We start from the raw sequence: 19,230 nt of genomic DNA, 5'->3' as shown, positions 1-19,230 counted from the left end.
TTGCATGGAATATTCAAGGATATCCAGCACTTCAGTATGCATTTCACTCTCACTGGGAATTTGCACTATATTTGCCCATCTGACCAACCAGACTGAAAATAGAAAAACTCATGAGCAGCCCATGCCAAGGCTCAGATAAATAAACAGTAGCAGAAGCAGTATTATTAGACCTTTCCCTGTGGTGGGAGCATGGCTCTTGGAAGGGGATTGCCAGTCGAACACTCCAGACTTACATATCTCAAGATTTTTTCATATTGAGGCTGAAATATACTGACTTTAATGATGCCGTGATTTATCCATCAGCACCACGATCACGTTTGTGCTTTTGTGTGAAACATCTCCACAGCTATTGGGTGCAATTGCTAAGAAATTTGGCTTAGATCTTAATGTTCTCAGCTACATTTAGAATGCACACAGTATGGTTTAAAATGGGCTTAAAACTGGGGTAGGCAGTATTTTAATGGCATCATTTGGCCAAAAAAATATCTATCAGAGTATTGTAATTCAAGTAGTCTGAGAAGAAAGTAGACTTTTGTACCTCCTCTCAGCTCCATTTTCAAATTGTAAAAAATCTAGGAGATTTCAGCCAATCACAGAGCTGATCAGATGAGATAGTATAAATAATCCAAAATGAGATTAGAATGAAATGAATGCTGACTTTGAGTTTGATTATTACTTTTAGAACAGAGAGGGAAGAGCTGCAGGATTAGGACTGTGTTTTTTAAAATTCTCACATTTTGTTGTTGTTTTTCTTGAATGTGCAACTTTAAAACGAGCATGTAGCTTAAATTTGGTTTACTGCTGTGCTATTTATTTCTTAATTTGTCAGTCAAATGTACAAAATTTAAAACTGTTCATATAGAATGAGTCAAAGCGCAGTTCTAGACAGGATATTTAGCTAAAGAATATATACATTCCCACCAGCAGGCTGTTCCAGTGTGTGCACCTACACATCTCCATCCCTACATCCTCACCTTCTACGTACTCCATGACCATGCAGAGGTGCCGACGGGTTTCGAATGAGCAGAACATGGAGACGACGAAGGGATTCTCTGCGAAGGTCAGGATGTCTCTTTCCACAAAGGCCTGCTGGATTTGATTCCTCAGGATCAAGTTTTGCTTGTTGATCTTCTTCATGGCAAACCGCTGGCGCGTCTCCAGATGACGCACCAAGTACACAGCACTGGTTCACACAGAGACACATACACATGTATTATTTTCGCCTTATTGGTTACTCTTTGTTGCTTGCAGAAAACATTTGGGTCAATATGTAAGTCCATGGGGTAAATATTGCATACATTTCTATTAAAACAAACAAAAAAAATATCATGCTTTTTATGTTCATTATGATCATGTCTTTACAAATTCCAGAATTATTTATTATGGAAACAGTCACTTATTAATAAAAAATGACTGGATATCACTAAAATGTCACCTAAAAAACCGTCCCAATTTAATAACAACCACCTTCTAATTAGCTCAATAATAATAAAATGAGCTTATTCAAAAATTGTTTTGATTGTGTTCTTTTGATTAAGTTGAGATAATCATGACAGATATTTTATTTTAGCAATGTATCAAATTTTATATGGAAAATAACAGATCGTATCTGTGTCCGAGAAATCACTTTCAACTAAGTTCCCCATTACAAAAACACCTCTCAAGGAAGTGTGTTAATTCCAGATCACATGACCTGCTCCACATGATGTCATTTCCTCCTGAAGAAAAGACTGACCAGACTCCAAGGCTTTCTGAGTTATTTAATATAAAGTAGTGTGTGAGTCAAGAGTGGATTTATGGCATGTCAACAGGTTTACTACAATATCTTTAGAAATAACTTTCACTTTCAATTTTACTCAGTTGTATATATAATATTTAGAAGAATCTTTCTGTGAAAATGCCATGTGGTGTTTGGTTATAGGTGTTGATTTTAGGCCTGAAAACAGCAAAAATGTCAACTATGACACCTGACAACTATGTTACAAAAAGTCCCACAATTATATATTGACCCATTTGTATCCATGACAGAGCAACAAATGTAAAAAGAAATCATTCGCATGTAAACACATTCCTGACTCACCCATATGCTCCATTACTGATGAGCTTTATGGTCTGGAAATCTGCTTCTCCTGGTGGTTTCATGGCTCTCATCTTACCCTGTGGATCAAAGATCACACTGCAGTAATTAAATATGATCCAGTGTGAAGACTCTGTCACCAGTAAACCTATGTCTGCTTCAAATATTAAATATTAAAATCATCTGCATCACCTCTCAACTTTCTCTTTGGTGATTCATATTCAAATCGTCTGTACAGATTTCCAAAAAGCTGCTTCAATTTAAGTCTCTACTTTCCTTTCTCTTCCCTGATTTTCTCTTTTGTCTACTTAGCTTAATTTTGACATTTGGAGTTGTGCCTAATGCTGAAGGGACGGCCCTGAGCTTCAAGTGGAGGGATATCCTGTTTTCAGAGGCTCAGCATAAATTAGATGGATAAAAGCACGTATGCCAAGTCATTAGCAGATGAAGCAGACATTTTCACTGAGAGCAACAACCACCTTGGCAGGCCAGAATTTATACTGTCTGAAAGAGCAAGAAAAGCCCTGAGCACTGGAGAAAAACGACCCCAGTGAGGTAATGTTTGGGATCTCACCTCTGTTGAGTCATCTGTTTCAGGCGTTACTGGTCCCTCGCTGTCGTAACTGTCAAGGTTGACCATGTCTGGGGACAAACATTCGCCCGGTTAAATCAGCTGACTGTAATTTTATTTTACAATAAGAGCTTCTGTCCCTGTCCCTCACCTTCGATCGGGTCTCTGGTCAGCCCCAGTTGGCTGATGATGTAACGAGGAATGTCTGTTTTCATCAGATGACCCTCCTTGGCGTGGTCCTCGGCTGCCTCCAGCAGATGGTAAAACTCCTCAGGGTTAAACTCCTGGAGAACAGAGCATTAGGACATTAAGTCATTGGTGTAAAAGGGTTGACACACACACACACACACAATTTTTTTATAACTAGTGATACACAACGATAAAAGCATCATCTCTGGTATTAGCTGATAACGGCTTTAAAATCAAATAGCAGCTTTGGCCAAAAATAAGCACTGACAGACTGATAAAGACAGTTTTGTTTGAAAATGTTCCATAAATACTTCTTTATAGGGACAATAAAGTCCCATTTAGGCGCTAAAACCTCGTCACTCCATCCCTTGGTGCCTCCTTGTGTTTGCTCCCAGTCTAAGTTTAGCTACTTTTTGCCCCAGGTTCCAGTTGTCCTCCCACTGTCAGTCTCCACCCCTGCAACTCTTTTTGTTCGTCGCCACGTTCACCTGCCATCAGGCGGCACACACTTCAGGATTCCCACACCAGCCATTCACCAGCAACAGCTTCCTCATCTCCAGATTCCCTGCCCTGATTTCCCTCATCATCACAAAAACTGCTTTACAATAGAGCCTTTTAAGCTTGGCAGCTTACTTTGTGTTTTGCATTTGGGTCCATAAAAGCCATCAGCTATAACACATTGTATTTATTTGTGTATCTGCCAGTGGGCCAGCACACCAGGAGAAAGCATAATAACATTTTAATTCCACTGCAGGAGAGACCTGATGTTCTCTGCTGTTAGGAGTAAAATATATATGCATGTATCAGCATCAGCAGTCAGCCAAAAGAGATTGAAAATGACATATCAGATATCACTAAAAATCCAATATCATACATCCAGGAATAACGTAATTTTATATGATCCACACTAATTGTACCACTGGTGCAATTCCTGGCTGCTGCTACCAACACTGCCAAAAACATGCAGTGAATGTTGCACATTGTCATTCAAATGCAGCCGTATGCAGATTAAATTTAGACAGATGAATCAGTTCTCCATGTTTCGGCTGTCACTCATAATGAAAAACCACGGCAGCGTGTCATGACTCATGCAGGGTGCACAACTGACACCCTGTTATGAAACACAGTCACACTGGGCTTTGTGGACAAACACACTCATCCTCAGACTGGAAGGCAGCTGAGCAGCGGGAGGCCATGGCCTGGTGTAAGTCATACTGTGGCTGGGTAAATTCTAATCTAAATGCAAATGTCTTCACCTCATTCAGACAGACTGGACCGACTCTTATACTAGCGTGTTTGCTTGTTTTGATTTTCTCCCCCTGCTGTGTAACACATCAGCCTGCTTAAATGCTTATAATGGGCTAACAAATGAGAATCTGAGCTCATGTTTATTTAAAGGAAATCAATTTGCCTTAAGTCACAGGAGCTGAGAAATGTTGTGTAATGAATAGTGGGGCTGGAGGAGGATTGTGATCATTGCAGCACAACTGTGTCAACGGGTAAATACTGAGAAGTACGATCTTACCAAACACTCCAAAAGCCTTGCAGGTCTGGAGATGATGATGAGAAGCTTTTTCACCAACTCTGTGACGAAGGCTACCTCAGTGCTCTCTGAACGCTCAAAGGCCTGACAGACAGACAAACAGAGAAGATATATATGTTAACATTTTCAAAGTTTATGAAAGCTGTGATTAATACTAATATACTAGCGCAGGCAGAGAAAATCTGTCAGTCATAAAGAAAGGCAGGAAGACAGAGTGACAAAGCAACAAGCGTTCAAACAGCTGTGAGACATGAGAAAATCTGATCCCCCAAAAACAACAGATAGAATCAACCCCGCCCCAGGCAGCCAACAGTAATCTAATCAAACCGTCAAAATGGAGATGGTGATGAAATTCCCTGATAACTGTTATCAGCTCTGGTGAATCACAAGCACAATTAGCCTCCATTTGCCACAGCTATTTCAATCTGACTCTCTACAAAGGCATCATGTGTTTGAATTAAATTAAAAAACGCTTGAACTGAATCTATCCATCAGTAATCCTCCACAGCACCACGTCATTGTGGATATTATTATATTATAGGTTGCCTGATAAATGTTCACCACAAATTAAATTTTATGTAGTTCAGCTGTATTACCTGGGTTTTATCCCCATTTTGTTAAAGCAAAGCAAATCAGGTTTTTAATGCAACTAAATCAAAAATGTAATACTAAATATATTCACCTCAAAACTGTAACAAAAAGCTTGAAATATTTCATCATCACAAACAGTTATACAAACTTTTTTAGATGCTTTTTAAGCTGCTTAATGTGATCCACCATGAATTGTTTATTCTAGTCAGAATCTGATCAAACATAAGAAAACAAAAGTACAAAGCTGACCTGATCATGATCGTACAATGTCAGTTTTCCGTACTTGACACTTGATACTTGGGCCAGTCAAAAGTCTTTGTTGTTCTTACATGAATTGTTGCCATTATTCGTCATTTGAACTCACATCATGAAGCAGCTTCTCCAGATTTTCCTGCAGCTCGAAGAAGTAGACGGAGGTGATGAGGCCCTCGCGGGCTTTGGTCAGGCAGTCTCTGGACAGCTCAGCGATCTGGTGGTGGATGAAACTGAGCACTCCGTCGGCCAGCGGTAGAACATTTTCAGGTGAAAACGCCTGCATGAACTCGGCCAGCCTCCCTTCCATCTGCGCTGTGGCCTTGTGCAGGACAAAGGGTGGGCGACATCAGAGGAAAAATGGGGGAGAGCAGAAGAAGAAATGACAGAGATTAGGTTTAGAAAAGGATTTGGTTTCTTTAGAAGAGCCAGAGCTATGTGACAGAGAGCTCAGTAAGCTGTTTCATTTGTGATTCAGACAGTGTGGCTCTGCTGCTTTACACCGGCTAAAACACAATGTCTTTTATTCCCAGTGGACTCGTGTAGGAACAAGTCCAAAGGGCTTTTACCTCAGATAACCTCCAAACTATAATGCCCAACTTCCTATAGCTTGATTTTTATCACTGTTGAAGCTTTCAGCCCATTTCCTTTTAAAGCAGCCCGCAAAGAGAGTGACAGAGAGGAAAAATTAGTCTTTATTTAACTGTTCATAGCTGTGGCAGTAGTCATAAGTGCAGTGAATAAACTTCATTTTCTCTCTGACCGCGTGAACAGGGCTTGGCAGCATCACATAATCTTGTTTGCTATGGTTTAGCAGCCCCCGTGGCTCCTTTTTTTTGGATGTATGATATTAGAAATTTGTACGCAGAAATCTCTGAATGTGCTTAATCATAAATTATATCTCCTTATTTCTGTAATTTTTGATCTCTGGATTGACGGGATTAGTTATAGTTATTGAAAAATTGAAAATGCTCTGTAGGCTTAAGCATAGGCTTACAGTTGAATGTATTCTTATAGAAGATGATGCTCATCATGGAGCAGCTTTGGATGTGTATTAGTATGTGTGTAAGTGCGTGTGTGTGTGTGTGTGTGTTACCTTTGGAAAGCGTTCTTTGTAGACATGGTTCATCATGACTATCTCATTGTCGTAGCAGGAGGAGGAGCGTCCTGGGCTGCAGGGAGAAAGAGGGTAAAAGATGTGACTTTTCTGGCCAAGAAAGCAGTTATGCACTGTGTCCACTGTAATAAGGGACATGTCTAAACTGTGCTCAAGATCAAATTTGTTCTTAAATCATAAAAATCAGAAAATATTTCATCTTCATTTGCTAAAAAAATGGGTAAAATGCAATGAAAACAGAACATTTCAAGCTTATAATTGAAAATAGTACAAAGAAAACATATCAAATGTTGACACTGAGAAATGCTATTGTTTTTTAAAACAACATATAAATTGAATGCTAGAAACCCATCTCATTAAAGTTAGGACAGGGGCATAAAAAAAAACCTGTGAAAGTTGTGTAATACTAAAAACAGCTGGTGGAACATTTCACAAGGAGTTTAACTAATAAAAAGAGGGTCGTAAAAAGTCTTTTAGCACTGAACATAGAGAGGGTTACATCACTCTGGGCAACTAGTTAAACAATTTAACGTGCTGTTCAATGTAAAGTTGTATTAAATTTGGAGATTTCTTTATCTATAATGCACAATATCACAAAAGATTCAGAAAATTTAGGGAAATCAAGGTGCAAGGACCAAAACCAATATTGACTGGCTGTGATGTTGGGGTCTGCAGAAAGCAAGATTTTTGTCGTAAAAATCTCTGCAATGTCTCAAGAAAACTTCTAAAAACCATCAAAGTTCCTCACTGCATCCACAAATGTAAGTTAAGATTCTACCACACAAACAAAACAACATGCATAAACAAGCACCTCAAACGCGTCGCCTTCTCTGGGCCTGAGCTCTTTTAAGGTGGACTGAGGTTTAGAGGAAAACTGTCCTGTGGTCTGATCAATCACAACATGAAAGTCTTTTTGCAAATGGTGGACGCCCTTTCCCTCTGGGCTAAAGACGAGAAGAAACAGCTCAACTTTGTTATCAGCGCACAGTTGAAAAGCCAGCATCTGTGCTGATACGGGGATGCATTAGTGCACATGGCAACGTGCACATCTGTGAAGCACCCATTAATGCTGGATGATACATACAAGCTTGGGAGTAACACATGCTGCCATCCAGTCAATGTCTTTATCAGCGAAGGTCTTGCTTATTTCAGAAAGACGATGCAAAAACACATTCTGCACATCGTGAAAGAGTCCAGGTGCTAAACTAGCCTGCCTGCAGTCACCCACTGATGACATATTCTGCATTATGAAAAGAAAAATACAACAAAGGAGACCCTGAATGGTTGAGCTGATTTAATCCTATACCAACTAAGAGTGGGAAAACATTTTTACTGTTCACACTTTTGCAATGCTTGAAGGGTTTTGTTCAAGGAAGAGCTGATACAACCGTTTATAAGGACAGGTGAATGATCTGTGATTGTCACCATTAGGTTTCCTGAAGAGCAGAGCTGGAGCTCCAGCAGTGCCTGGCTCCTCATAACTCCCAGTTAATACAAAAACAACCGAAGATGGGGAGTGTGAGTGGAGCTGAGGCGACAGCATCCACCTGTCACTGAAATTGGCCTCTTTCTTAAGTATGCATAACTTTAAGCCTTAATGCAGACAATTGATTTAAATGGTGATATAAATTCACCTCTTTATAGTTGTGTGCTATTAAGACCAAAATCGTTTTTTATTCCTGACTATAAACATGTTTATTTCTGCTGTAAAGTTGTACATTTTAACATGAGAATCTATGGGTAGTGAATCACTTTAGGAGCCAACCTCGAGTGGACATTTGAGGAACTGCAGTTTGTGGCACTTGTTGCCACCTGGATGCAAAACAGTGCTTAGTATACACCTGTCCTAGCTTTTTTTAAAGGTGTTGATGGCATTAAAATTAGAAAATGTACTTGTTTAAAAAAATCTAGATTTCTCAGTTTCAACATCTGATATGGTGCCTTTGTACTATTTTCAATGAAATATTGGGTTTCAATGATTTTTAAATTATAATGTTGCTATTTACATTTTACACAATGTCACAGCTTTTTAGGAAATGGTGCTGTATTGCTTCATAAAAGAAATGATCCTTAATAAAGTGACATGAAGAAACATTTTAAAGTAAAAAAAAATTAAGTCAATTATTTGTAATTATTAAGCACTGAACATGTTATGAAATATAAATCTATTGTAATTATTTCAGCTCAATGCAGCCCTCTTGGTCTGATATGACCATAAGCCTGTGGATGTTAATATTCTAAGATTCTATTTAAAAAAAAAAATCAGAAAAACTACATTACAAATAGTTACAAGTTTTAAGAGATGTGTTATAAGCTTTTTATTTGTAAGAAGAATGTGTTATTTCTTCTGTAAAAGGGAACTCAGCCCATCGTACAAACCGGGAAATAGAAGAAGAGGTTATATAAAACCATTACTAAGATCACCCAGGGGCGACCCTGTAAATCTGCTTTGACAGAGTCCTTTTAAAAAGAGGATCGTGCTTTTGGGCTGCAGAAGCCGCTGTTTAATCTCATGGGTGCTGCTGCTGCTTCTGCTGCTGCTGCTGCTGACCTGAGACTGCGGGATCGTGGACGCATGTGGGGAGAACAGCGTCCCCCGTCTTCATCCGTGATGCTCTCGGTGCTGCCAAAGTGCTTGGATAAGAAGTGGAGCTCATCCATGGTGGGCTGGAAGGGCAGCTGGTGCAGACGCTCCTGAGAGGAGCTGGAGGACTGGAGAGCAGAGGGTGGAGGAGGAAGAGGAAGCAGACGAGGACGGGGAGAGAATTAGGAGGATGGGGGAGTGGAGGGTGGAGCCGGGCCCAGAGTTGGCAGATGAGGAAAGGAAACAAGAATATTTGTGTGCACAGTTAGAGTTGGAAGGATCAAAGAGGAAAAGTGCCAGAAAATTAATGGGAACAAAACTTCAGCAGACGACGTGCAGCAACAGAAGCATAATAAGTGAAACACATCGTGCTCTGGAAGTTGAATTATTTCAGAGTCTTGTGCAGTTACAGCCATCAGTCCACATGGACCCAGACTCCATGAGGACAAACCTACAAATTAAACATTAGTAAAGCTGTCCAATAAGCCTCAAGGCCACACCTGTAAATCTGTCTGTCACATTACATTCGTCTTTCTACTTCATTTGCCTTCATCGGAGCAATAAGATTAAACCTTAACCCCCCAGTTACTAGGGGGGACTAGTTACTAGTCAGATGCCCAGTTCATAGCATCTGACTAAATTTGGCTAAATTACTGTGGAGCTCTGATGTATCACACGCCAACTTCTCCTCTCTGTGCGCCACGTTTTTTCGTGACCCTCTCATCCCACCAGCCTGGCTCTCATCTTTTTCCCCTCCTGTTCTCCTCCCCCCATCCATCTAACCCTGCATCCACAGCCAGATGGAAGCGAGGAACCGGGCCTCTGACGTCACGGTTACGCAACAAGTCACACACCAAAAGAGCAGGGAGGGGAAGAAGAAAGAGAAGTGATGGGCTGGAAATGGATCAAGTTTTAAACGTACCTCCTGTGTGTGTTTTTAGCGAGACATTTTGGCACAGAAAATCAAGGCTGCTTTATACTTTAAAGAATGCTGAACATTGATGCTGCAGTAAAATGAAATCTGGATGTAAAAGAGGGATCTAGAGATTAAAAAGCATCTGTTGCAAATACAGCTATTCATGTTCACATTTTTAGCTCCCTGTCGCTGTGAATGAATTCAAGATCCAAGCATCAAAATCACCCCAAATATGTTCTTATGAAGGGGTTGTTTTGAAACACTGTATGAAATTACAATACAATACCATTGACCTCTCAGTGTTTAATTCGCTTTGGTCCAGTTTGCATTTGTTCTGTTGCTTGGAGGACTGAGGATTCAACCATTTATCCATAACATGTTGACTGACTGTTTTGCTACTTTTATCTGTCTCCGCTGGTTATCCACTGTCTATCCAGTCACTAACAATTTCTTATTGACATTTATCAGACTATTTAAGCCAGACTTGTAGCTATTTTTAGCTTTACAATATAATTTATACACACAAGCAATCAGATTTTGGGTATAAAACACACAAAAACTCAAACATAACACAGTCTAGAGTGTGGTTGGGGTCAATAGGAGCTTTCAAAATATAGAGTATGGTGCCAGTCTACTTTATGAGAAAACTGATTTTGAAATCATGTTTTTGCATTTGTGGCCAATATTTGAACAAGCATTGAGCATTGTCACTGGACCAAAAGAAAAATTGTGGTTTTCCAACTCATAAGCCTTTACTTGTTTTGGTGAATTGAGGTGGAATGAAATTGTTGTATTCGACTGCATTACTTTTAGCTATGTGTACTAAATAAACTCGGGGTATTATTTCAATCAAACTTTCCACATACATCGAATGACAAAAGTACTCCCTCGGGTGTTCGCAGTCCTGGTTGGAAAGCTCTGAGTTATGCATAATGGATTAGAATGGAAAAGAAGTGAAGGTATTTACCGTTGAGCTGGGAGTGTTGGTGCCATATCCAGAGGAGGGCAAAGATGCTAAAGACCATCGTCGTCCATCCGCCCTGCAGAGAACACAAATATCACATTATTTAAAGCTCAGTGTGGTGCATAAATTTAGCCATAAAACCAACACATATAAGCTGCTTTGAATGTTCTTTTGTTGCATGGGGCAGTAACACAAAGCCCTGACCCTATTTCACATACTACAGGGACATATTTCAGTTTCAGCTGCACAGAAAAAAAACAACTCACTCAGCAAACCAATGACTTATAATACATCCAGGTCTCCCTGGAGCCTTCCTTAGTGAAGGGAACACAGAGGACTCATTCAGTGTGTTTCTGTATGCCTCAGTCGCACAGTGACAGGCAGGCAGACGGATTTGATAAATGAGGACAGAGGATTTACAGGAGCATCAGGCTGCCAGAGCTTCTGCTCACAACACTGACTGAAGAGAAACAGAGCTAAATAACAGTTTAATTGGCCTTCTGCACGTGCATTTCTGCCTTTAGAACACACAAGAATGAAGTCTTCCTCTTGTTAATACACACATCTTGTAGCCTCACCACTGAACTAAGAATTCCTAAAGTGAAAAACACATTCAATCATCGTTAGCAATAATGGACAAAAGGTGCTCCAATGTGCACGAATTAATCCTCCAATGTGAAGAAGTATGATGTTTCCTTCACCAAAACCATTATTTTCTATATTTGTGTGCTTTACTTGTAAAACACTTGTAAAGAGTGTGAAGTTGAAACAGGTAATGAGACTTCTTCAAAGTGCTGTTAAGGAGCTGGAGGTACATTATTGTCTATTATACTATTGCGTCCTGTAGCATTAAGATTTTCACTCACTGGAAGTAATGTCTAGTCACTTGAGACACATTCCCTGCAGTCAGATCATTTCTATTTCACTAACGGTGTGAGCATCACTTTGCTGCACCTGTGTTGAATAGGATATGCCACTTATTAGGTGGAATGCCAGTATTCGGATCTCAAAATTAATCTTCGGATACCACCACAACGACAGAATATTCGGATATTCTGGTCCAGCCCAAGTTGCTTGACCTGCAGTGTTTAGGTGGGTGGTACATATCAAACATCCACATGAATGTCAGGACTCAAGGTTTCCCAGCAGAACGTTGCATTCTAACAAGACGATTGGTGTTATTCCCTTCACCTGTCAGTGGTCATAATGTTGTGGCTCGTCGGTGTATAGTGAACGCAGCAACAACTATTTGTAACCCAACTTTCTACTTTAGAAGCTTCAAGTAGAAACAGATGCACACCAGTGTACACACACATCCCTCCTGCTTCCTTGCTACAGCAGTGTGAATAAACACCGAGGTGCTGTGAATGTAATGGCCTGGTCCAGTCATACATGAGTCAGCTTGCTGCCAGGCTGTTGTTGCGATGCTCCCCAGGATGTGTGAGACCTTTCAACACAACGGATCCACACCTCTTCTTCTCTGATGCTCACTTGTCCTCCCTTTTGTCTCACTCCGATGTGACTCCTGTGTGTCTCACTTCTGTCCCCTCCCCCCTCACATCTCTGGCACCAATACAACACTGAGTAAACAGTATAATATAGGTTTAAAGCAGAGACCTTCTGGAGGAGGCGAAGGAGAAGTGTGCCGGGTTGCTGGGAGAGAAGTTTCGTGGGCTGTCCAGAGGGCTGCTTCCTGGTGAAACAAGAGAGGTAAAAAGGATCAGACACAGGAGTTGGAGAAGTGTTAGAACATAGAAATAAAGGCTCACATAACTTTGTGAGGTGCAGCACTAAAGCAGACTAAGACAGACCCTCTGGTTCAATATGACATTGTGACTTTTCATAATAATTGGGTAAAGCTTTGGGGTGGAAAATGGTGTGAAATTGATTAAGGTTTTTTCCAAACCATAAGGGCCTGTCATTGATTTTCAGACTGTTGTAGCCTAAGATTTATACTTGTGCTGCCCTGCGCTGTGAGCAGAAGTGTTTTGATTAATGAACTGAGAAATCTGACTGGGGACTTTTTCACAGGTAAATCAATCGAACCAACAAATTCTAGGAGACGTCCTTAGTAGAATATACACAATCCTCTTTCTTTTATCAGACTCCACAGTTTTGGGCGTCTGAAAGTGTGTGACATCACACTACACCATTTTTTTCACTTTTTCAGAACAGATACAACACTTATAAAGCACTTCATAGCAATTACTTATAATTGTTCCTATTGATATGAATACAAATAATAAAAGAGATGAAAAGTAGTTGCTGCTGCCTGCTTTTGGCACTGAAGAGGGTTAAGTTTGTTCTTTTGTTTGGTTTTATGATCAATAGAAAGTTTGTTTTTGTCTGATCTTTGAGGTAAAGTGATTGAAGTTTATCATGTTTCAGTTACAGCTGAGCCACCTATTTCTTCTTCTTTGGTGAAATATCACAATTTGATGCTCATTTTTGGTTATTTTTCCTTATGGAACGTCCGATTAAGGTGCCACATCACATATGATTAGTTGAGAAACCATTTGAACGTCTTGGTTTTTACAGTTTTTTGTTGGTAACTGGTGAATTCTGGAGATTTTTTAAGAGAAAACATGACTTTCAAAACTGCCAGTGGGTTTTTGTGGTTCAGAACTATTGCAGTTACTACAACAACATAATAACAGCAGCAACGACACATGGCTAAAAGCATGTGGACAAATGTGAGTCAAAACCAAATGTGACTGCGTTAGGCTTTTTATAGATTATATATTTATAATCATCTTATATTCTACCATAAGAATCTGAATGTGGCTGTGTGGATTTGTTCTCTGTGTTCAGCTCCACAGATGATTAGTTTTGTTCTGTATTTTAATGGCAGCTGGCATCAAGAAGATTTGCGTATCTTTTGAAAGCAGAATTAAAGTGAGTGAAGTTTGTGATAATGCGCCACCCTGCTTTGATGATAGTGTCAAAATCATCAGTGGTTAATCACATTCATACATGAATCATACAGAAATACCAGCCTGATTTCATGCACGAACTATGATGATGAAAGAAAAATCGACATACATGGAAAAAAACTGCATACTGTCGATACTTGAGAGATCCCTCGATTTTCAGAGGAGCTCATATCTTATTAAGAGGTACAAGCTCCTCCTGGCTCCCCTGTAGTGCACACACTGCTGGTGATTACAACCAAAACCAGGTCAAATGTCCAGTTAAGTCAGCTGAAGATGTGGATCTGTCTGCAGGAGCTCTGTTTCTGTATTCATTTAACTAAACAAATAGTTTGACATTCTTAGAAATTTGCTTTTTTCTTCAACAATTGCTAAAACTACACTGAGAGGGTTGATACTAGTGTTATTCCTGTATGTACATGAAGCAACATGCAACATATATTTAGCTCAGGTTACAGTAACGCAGGGGGAAATAACAAGTCTACAAAACTGAAGCACAAATATTACATATTGCCGTTCACAGGGAGTTATATACAGACTATTTCTTTGCTGAGGGCAGTAATTTCCTGGAATTTTTGCTGGTTGCCTGGAAACCTCATGGTAATGATCACGAAACAATCTGCCACGTAATCCCCAGTAAAACCGCAACATGTCATTGTCACATTTGGAGTTTTATACAGCTCAAACAAACATGATATAACGCCTTAATCGCAGAGCTTTGGATGTGCCGGTAAGTGGAGTTTATTACTATTGAACAGAGGCAGCTTGTTGTATCGCCGTTTGAAATCTCCATGCTAAGCCGAGCTAATCAACGCTTATATCTAACTTAATATTTACATACAGACATGAGAGGGGTATCAATGTTCCTGCTGTCCAAGAAAGTAGATAAGCATAAGTCACATATTATCATATTCATTTCACTAACTGGATTAAAGTCTATTCCAGTTAAATGGGATTATAAGATCAAACTGGAACATTGTGAAGGAAAAATGACTCTTTCCCCTTTCTAAGGTCATAATACCCCTCCGACAAGCAAAAGACATGCCAGGATTCTCCGCTCTGGTCAAGATTAGATGTTGTCTGCTCTCACTAAGCAGACTAGTTGTCTCCATATTGGTCTGTAATCTAAATCTGACCCCTCTCCCAACTACAATAAATACCCGAAGATCAGAGAGAATCCTCAGAACTGATGTTGGCTTTGCTCGCATGTACTGCTGCTCTGTCGGTGTCGTTTCTCCTGATATCAGTAACTCTTAATCACAACCATCATCTGAGTCTCCAGTGCGTCTGTCTCCTCATTCTCTCTTGACCTCGTTGAACTTCCACAACAAACATGAAGGAGAAGCATATACCTATGTTGTTCTTTGGGAGTTTGGAAAAAGATGGTTCACGCGCCAATACATTTCAAAAACCAGTACAACAGTTTTGTTTTAATATTCTGAATTCCAAAACCTGCCAGTGAGTCTGAAAGGCATGTTATGTTTTAAAAAATCAAAAAATTTAGACTGTTTATCAGAGCCAGAAAGTGTAAAAACAGACAGACTCTTTGGATTCAACTTTCAGATGGACCATGAACTATTCGCATGTGATGTAAAGTTCCGTTGGGAAAAAAAAAAAGATTCAAAGCAAAGCTTAAAATCGTGACATTTTATTTACTCTATTCTACAAGTCGCATGTAAGAATGTACCAAAAACAGGTGCAACCAAGATGCCTTTCATCACTCAGCAACATGACAAAAATTTAGAGGCTTTTGGCTGAACTGCAGGCAGTGTAAATAGTTAAATATCTATTGTAATTAGAGTCACCACTTTTTTCCGTTATTGACAGCACTTGTGAGGATATGGACAAATGCTGTACAAGTTCATTCCAGGTTTTGTCATTTTTTGTTAAATAAGTGATACTTTTCATGATTTATGGCATAATCACTGTCATACTGCACAGAATACATTTGTTTTGTTGTGTCTACTTCCAGACATGACTGCGCTGTTTCCACTGAGGTGCAGGATATTGCGGTGAAAAATGAGACAAAATGTGACAGGAACAAAAAAAAACACCCAGAAACTGCCTGGAGGTCAGAGGATTAAAATACAGACCATTGCAAGACTTCCAAAGAAATGCAAAAAGCCAATAACAACAAGTCTTTGCTAAGTACGGATTGTGGAATGTCATAGCTGAGGCTGTGTCGCTGTACGTACCGAGGTGTCCAGGGAGAGGCAGCGGGGAGTGGGGACGAGGCAGCGTGGGAGACGTGGTGGTCAGGATCAGACTCTTCCTGTTGCTTGTACGACAACTGTCGAGAAAAAGAGAGGGATACATGTAAACATTAGGGGGTTGTTCATGTCACGGGAGAGTTGTGTTACGCTACTGTATCTGAGTCTCTGTGCTGAAATATATATGTAGAGCTGCATGTGTAATTGCAGTAAAAGACCGACATGTGCAGATGCATGGCTCACTGCAGGGAGCACAACTGTGATAAAGAGAACTCCATTTCCTCAGTCATCCATCCCTGTCTGGCTCCTCTCAGCCGAGATAAGGAATGAGGAGAGGACGGAGGTTAGAACAAGTGAGAGAGTGACAAAGTTGGAGGAGGGACGAGAGAGGGAGAGGTGAAAAAAATGACAGTTAACGGGAAAGAAAATATTGCAGAAAAATCTCACTTTTCCATGACCTCGGTTAATTACATTTGGGCCACTTAAACGCCGCCACCACCACACTGAGTCACTGCAAATCTGCCTGTGGACGCCACACACATTCATATTGCACATGATATTACGGCATCTAACTCACACGCCATTAGGCAGCAAACTGAGCAAGCTTTTTGCATTTACGAGATCCACTTATTTTTCTCAGAATCACACCGCAGTGGTGTAATTTATTGCAAAGGCTTTTCACACACGTGCAAGTCTATATAAGAGGCAGAAATAAATGCAAATAAATACAACTGGGGACAAAGAGGAGAGAGCAAACAACATGCAAACGGCATCACCTCATCTCTGCTGTCGGATGAAGAGAATGGCTGGTTTCCCCTCTGTTCTCCCTCAGCCCCGTCACATGGGGTCACATGTGAGCGGGACAGGCCATTTCTACACACAAACACACACACAAACACACACACACCTTCATAGACCCTTGCAGTGTAGAGATACAAGCTCACTGAGACAAAAATCCACACAGCACAGAGGGAGAGTTCGAAGAGAGAAAGGAGAAGCACTTTCAATGGATGTGCCATTGTTATGTTAATGATATACAGCTTTCCTCATCAGATCCTGTTGTTAATAATTTATTCAGTGACTCATTAGCTTTTGATCTCTAGAGCAATTCCATATTCAACGAGAATACTAATGAAAACTAATTTACTGATTCAAAAAAAAATCCAGGTCATGCGAGGCAGAAAGAAGAATTTTAACTCCAAACATCCACACCCTGCAGCTTCACTTGGGCAAATCTCTTTTCTTCAATCCACAAGCTGTTCCCATGAAAGCAGATGGACATGCACAGCTTGTGGTCGCGTTAACACCAACCAGCTCTAAATACTCCTCAGCATTAGGCTGCCTTGACAAACTGTCAATTAGGAGATCTTACAGTTTCTGTACTGTATTGTGGGAGAGGAACACAAAGGAACTATCTGTACCAAGATTATTTTCAGATATTTTATGGGTCAGTATATAATTTTGAAGTCCATGGGATGTATCTTGCATATATTTTTATTAAAAGTAAAACAAATACTGTTTTTTTATGTTTATTATGATCATGTCTTTAAAAATTCCAGAATTATTTATTATGGAAACAATCACTTATTAAGAAAAAATGACTGGATATCACTAATATGTCAACTAAATAACCGTCCCAATTTAATAACAACCACCTTCTAATTAGCTAAACAATAATAAAATGAGCCCATTCAAAAAATGTTTTGATTGAGTCCTTTTATTAAGTTGAAATAATCATGACAGGTATTTTTTGATACTTTTTGAGTGCCCATGTTTCATGTCCTCTGATTTAAAAAAAAAAAGCCCTCTTTCTCTTTAAAGACCCAGTTTAACTCATGCCATGTTGACCACAAATGTTTATCAAGCGTCCCAAGTTCAGTACAGTGACTGTACAAAGAACAGGCTAATCTCAAGGGATAAACAAATGATGTGCCAAAAACTGCAATTCCTCAAATGTCCACTTGAGGCTAGCGCCAAAAGTAAGTCAATCCACACAGACCATCGTGTTAAGATTCCCAACTGTATAACCAAAATAAACATGGTTACAGACTAGTAAAAAGTACTGCGGGGTGAATTTTTATATAACTCATCCTTTTAAACTGTAATAAGGCTTAAAGCTACACATGATTAAGGCCGCTGCTTTGTATGACAGGTGGATTTTTTTTTTTTACAGGACAGTCCATGACCCAGAGATGTTTGCATGACCCATCTATGCTTTATCTCTTTGCTCATTTTTTGGATTAACAGTCCGGCACTGAGATTTAAAATCTCTGTTCAAAAAATCTATATCTGATGTCATGAAGGGTTTGTCTGTCTTACAGTTCATTGTTAAGACACTTTCAAAAACAATCAGGATTGCTGAGAATATTTTTTTCCTTTTATTAATCAGATTTCTGGGGTTTCATATGTAACAAACCTAAAGAACCAATCCTGTCAACTTGCACGGTGGGGCTTTCTGCATTATTCTTCTTTAGAATTGGTTTCCGAATACAAGAGAGATGAGTTTGTAGGGGTTTAATCAATAACCCGAGAGCGACTTGGACGGTTTAATTTCTTTTAAAGAAGAATACAAAATAATCATGTAGCCATTACTCAGTGCTGTACTACATGTTTTATTGCTGTGATTGGTTCAAATGGTTGTATATGTATCTATCAAATTGTGTCTGGAATCATCCTAACCTACACCCACTGATAACGCTCCTTTGAAATCCAAAATGAACGGAGAAATTCCAGACTAGTTCACATTTGTCCGGTGATGCTAGGCTAGCCAGTGTAGTATTTTTCTTAAAAAAAAAAAAAAAAATGGAGACTGAGTGTGCAGTGGGAGAAGATCTGGGTGAAATAGAAATGAGAAAGATACTGATCCGGAACCTGGGAGGCTCTCTTAGCTCTCTTTGTGTGCACTTTGGAGCAACTTCAACCCCAAAGTTTCCATCTACTATGAGGTTGTATAAAGTGCTGGTTTTCAGTGTTGGATCGTTCAGTAAAAATAACTTAGTCAACTTTTATTTGTATGCTATAACTAATGTGATGAAAACTAGTGAGCAGAAACCTCCCAGTGCCTGTGTTTGACTGTGCTTCTTCTAGCTACTCCTGTGCATGTTCTATTCTATTGAACTTTCAGACATCACAAGTTCTTTCTCCACTTCAGTGAGTAACGATACCTGTTCAGAATATATTATCGGTTCATATCTGAATAATGTATGTATATTTGTTCCTGCACTGTGAAGTCTTTTAGATGACTAGCTGACAGGTGATTGCGTGCTGGAGTATGGCTACTATCCAA

General features: G+C 39.7%; 1 protein-coding gene across 6 annotated transcripts in view; it reads right to left on the bottom strand.

Moving 5' to 3' along the window:
- LOC111566393 (microtubule-associated serine/threonine-protein kinase 1-like) overlaps positions 1–19,230 on the bottom strand; it is a 61,482-nt gene that overhangs the window by 12,442 nt on the left and 29,810 nt on the right. For 5 of the 6 annotated variants that reach the window (XM_055005197.1, XM_055005196.1, XM_055005199.1 and 2 more), the window contains 11 exons: positions 15,930–16,024; positions 12,422–12,497; positions 10,808–10,880; positions 8,892–9,052; positions 6,320–6,395; positions 5,336–5,545; positions 4,363–4,464; positions 2,800–2,932; positions 2,652–2,719; positions 2,081–2,157; positions 975–1,183 (listed from right to left, as the gene is read on the bottom strand). In XM_055005197.1, coding sequence (XP_054861172.1) covers positions 975–1,183; positions 2,081–2,157; positions 2,652–2,719; positions 2,800–2,932; positions 4,363–4,464; positions 5,336–5,545; positions 6,320–6,395; positions 8,892–9,052; positions 10,808–10,880; positions 12,422–12,497; positions 15,930–16,024 — 1,280 coding nt within the window. Of the gene's footprint in view, positions 1–974; positions 1,184–2,080; positions 2,158–2,651; positions 2,720–2,799; positions 2,933–4,362; positions 4,465–5,335; positions 5,546–6,319; positions 6,396–8,891; positions 9,053–10,807; positions 10,881–12,421; positions 12,498–15,929; positions 16,025–16,720; positions 17,018–19,230 lie in introns of those variants that run through there. The other variant, XM_035946685.2, reaches the window with a different exon arrangement.

This window comes from Amphiprion ocellaris, chromosome 19 (assembly GCF_022539595.1).
Source record: "Amphiprion ocellaris isolate individual 3 ecotype Okinawa chromosome 19, ASM2253959v1, whole genome shotgun sequence".
Taxonomy (NCBI): Eukaryota; Metazoa; Chordata; class Actinopteri; family Pomacentridae; genus Amphiprion; species Amphiprion ocellaris.
Note: the sequence above shows the minus strand (reverse complement) of the source record. Positions and strands in the feature narration are given on the sequence as shown.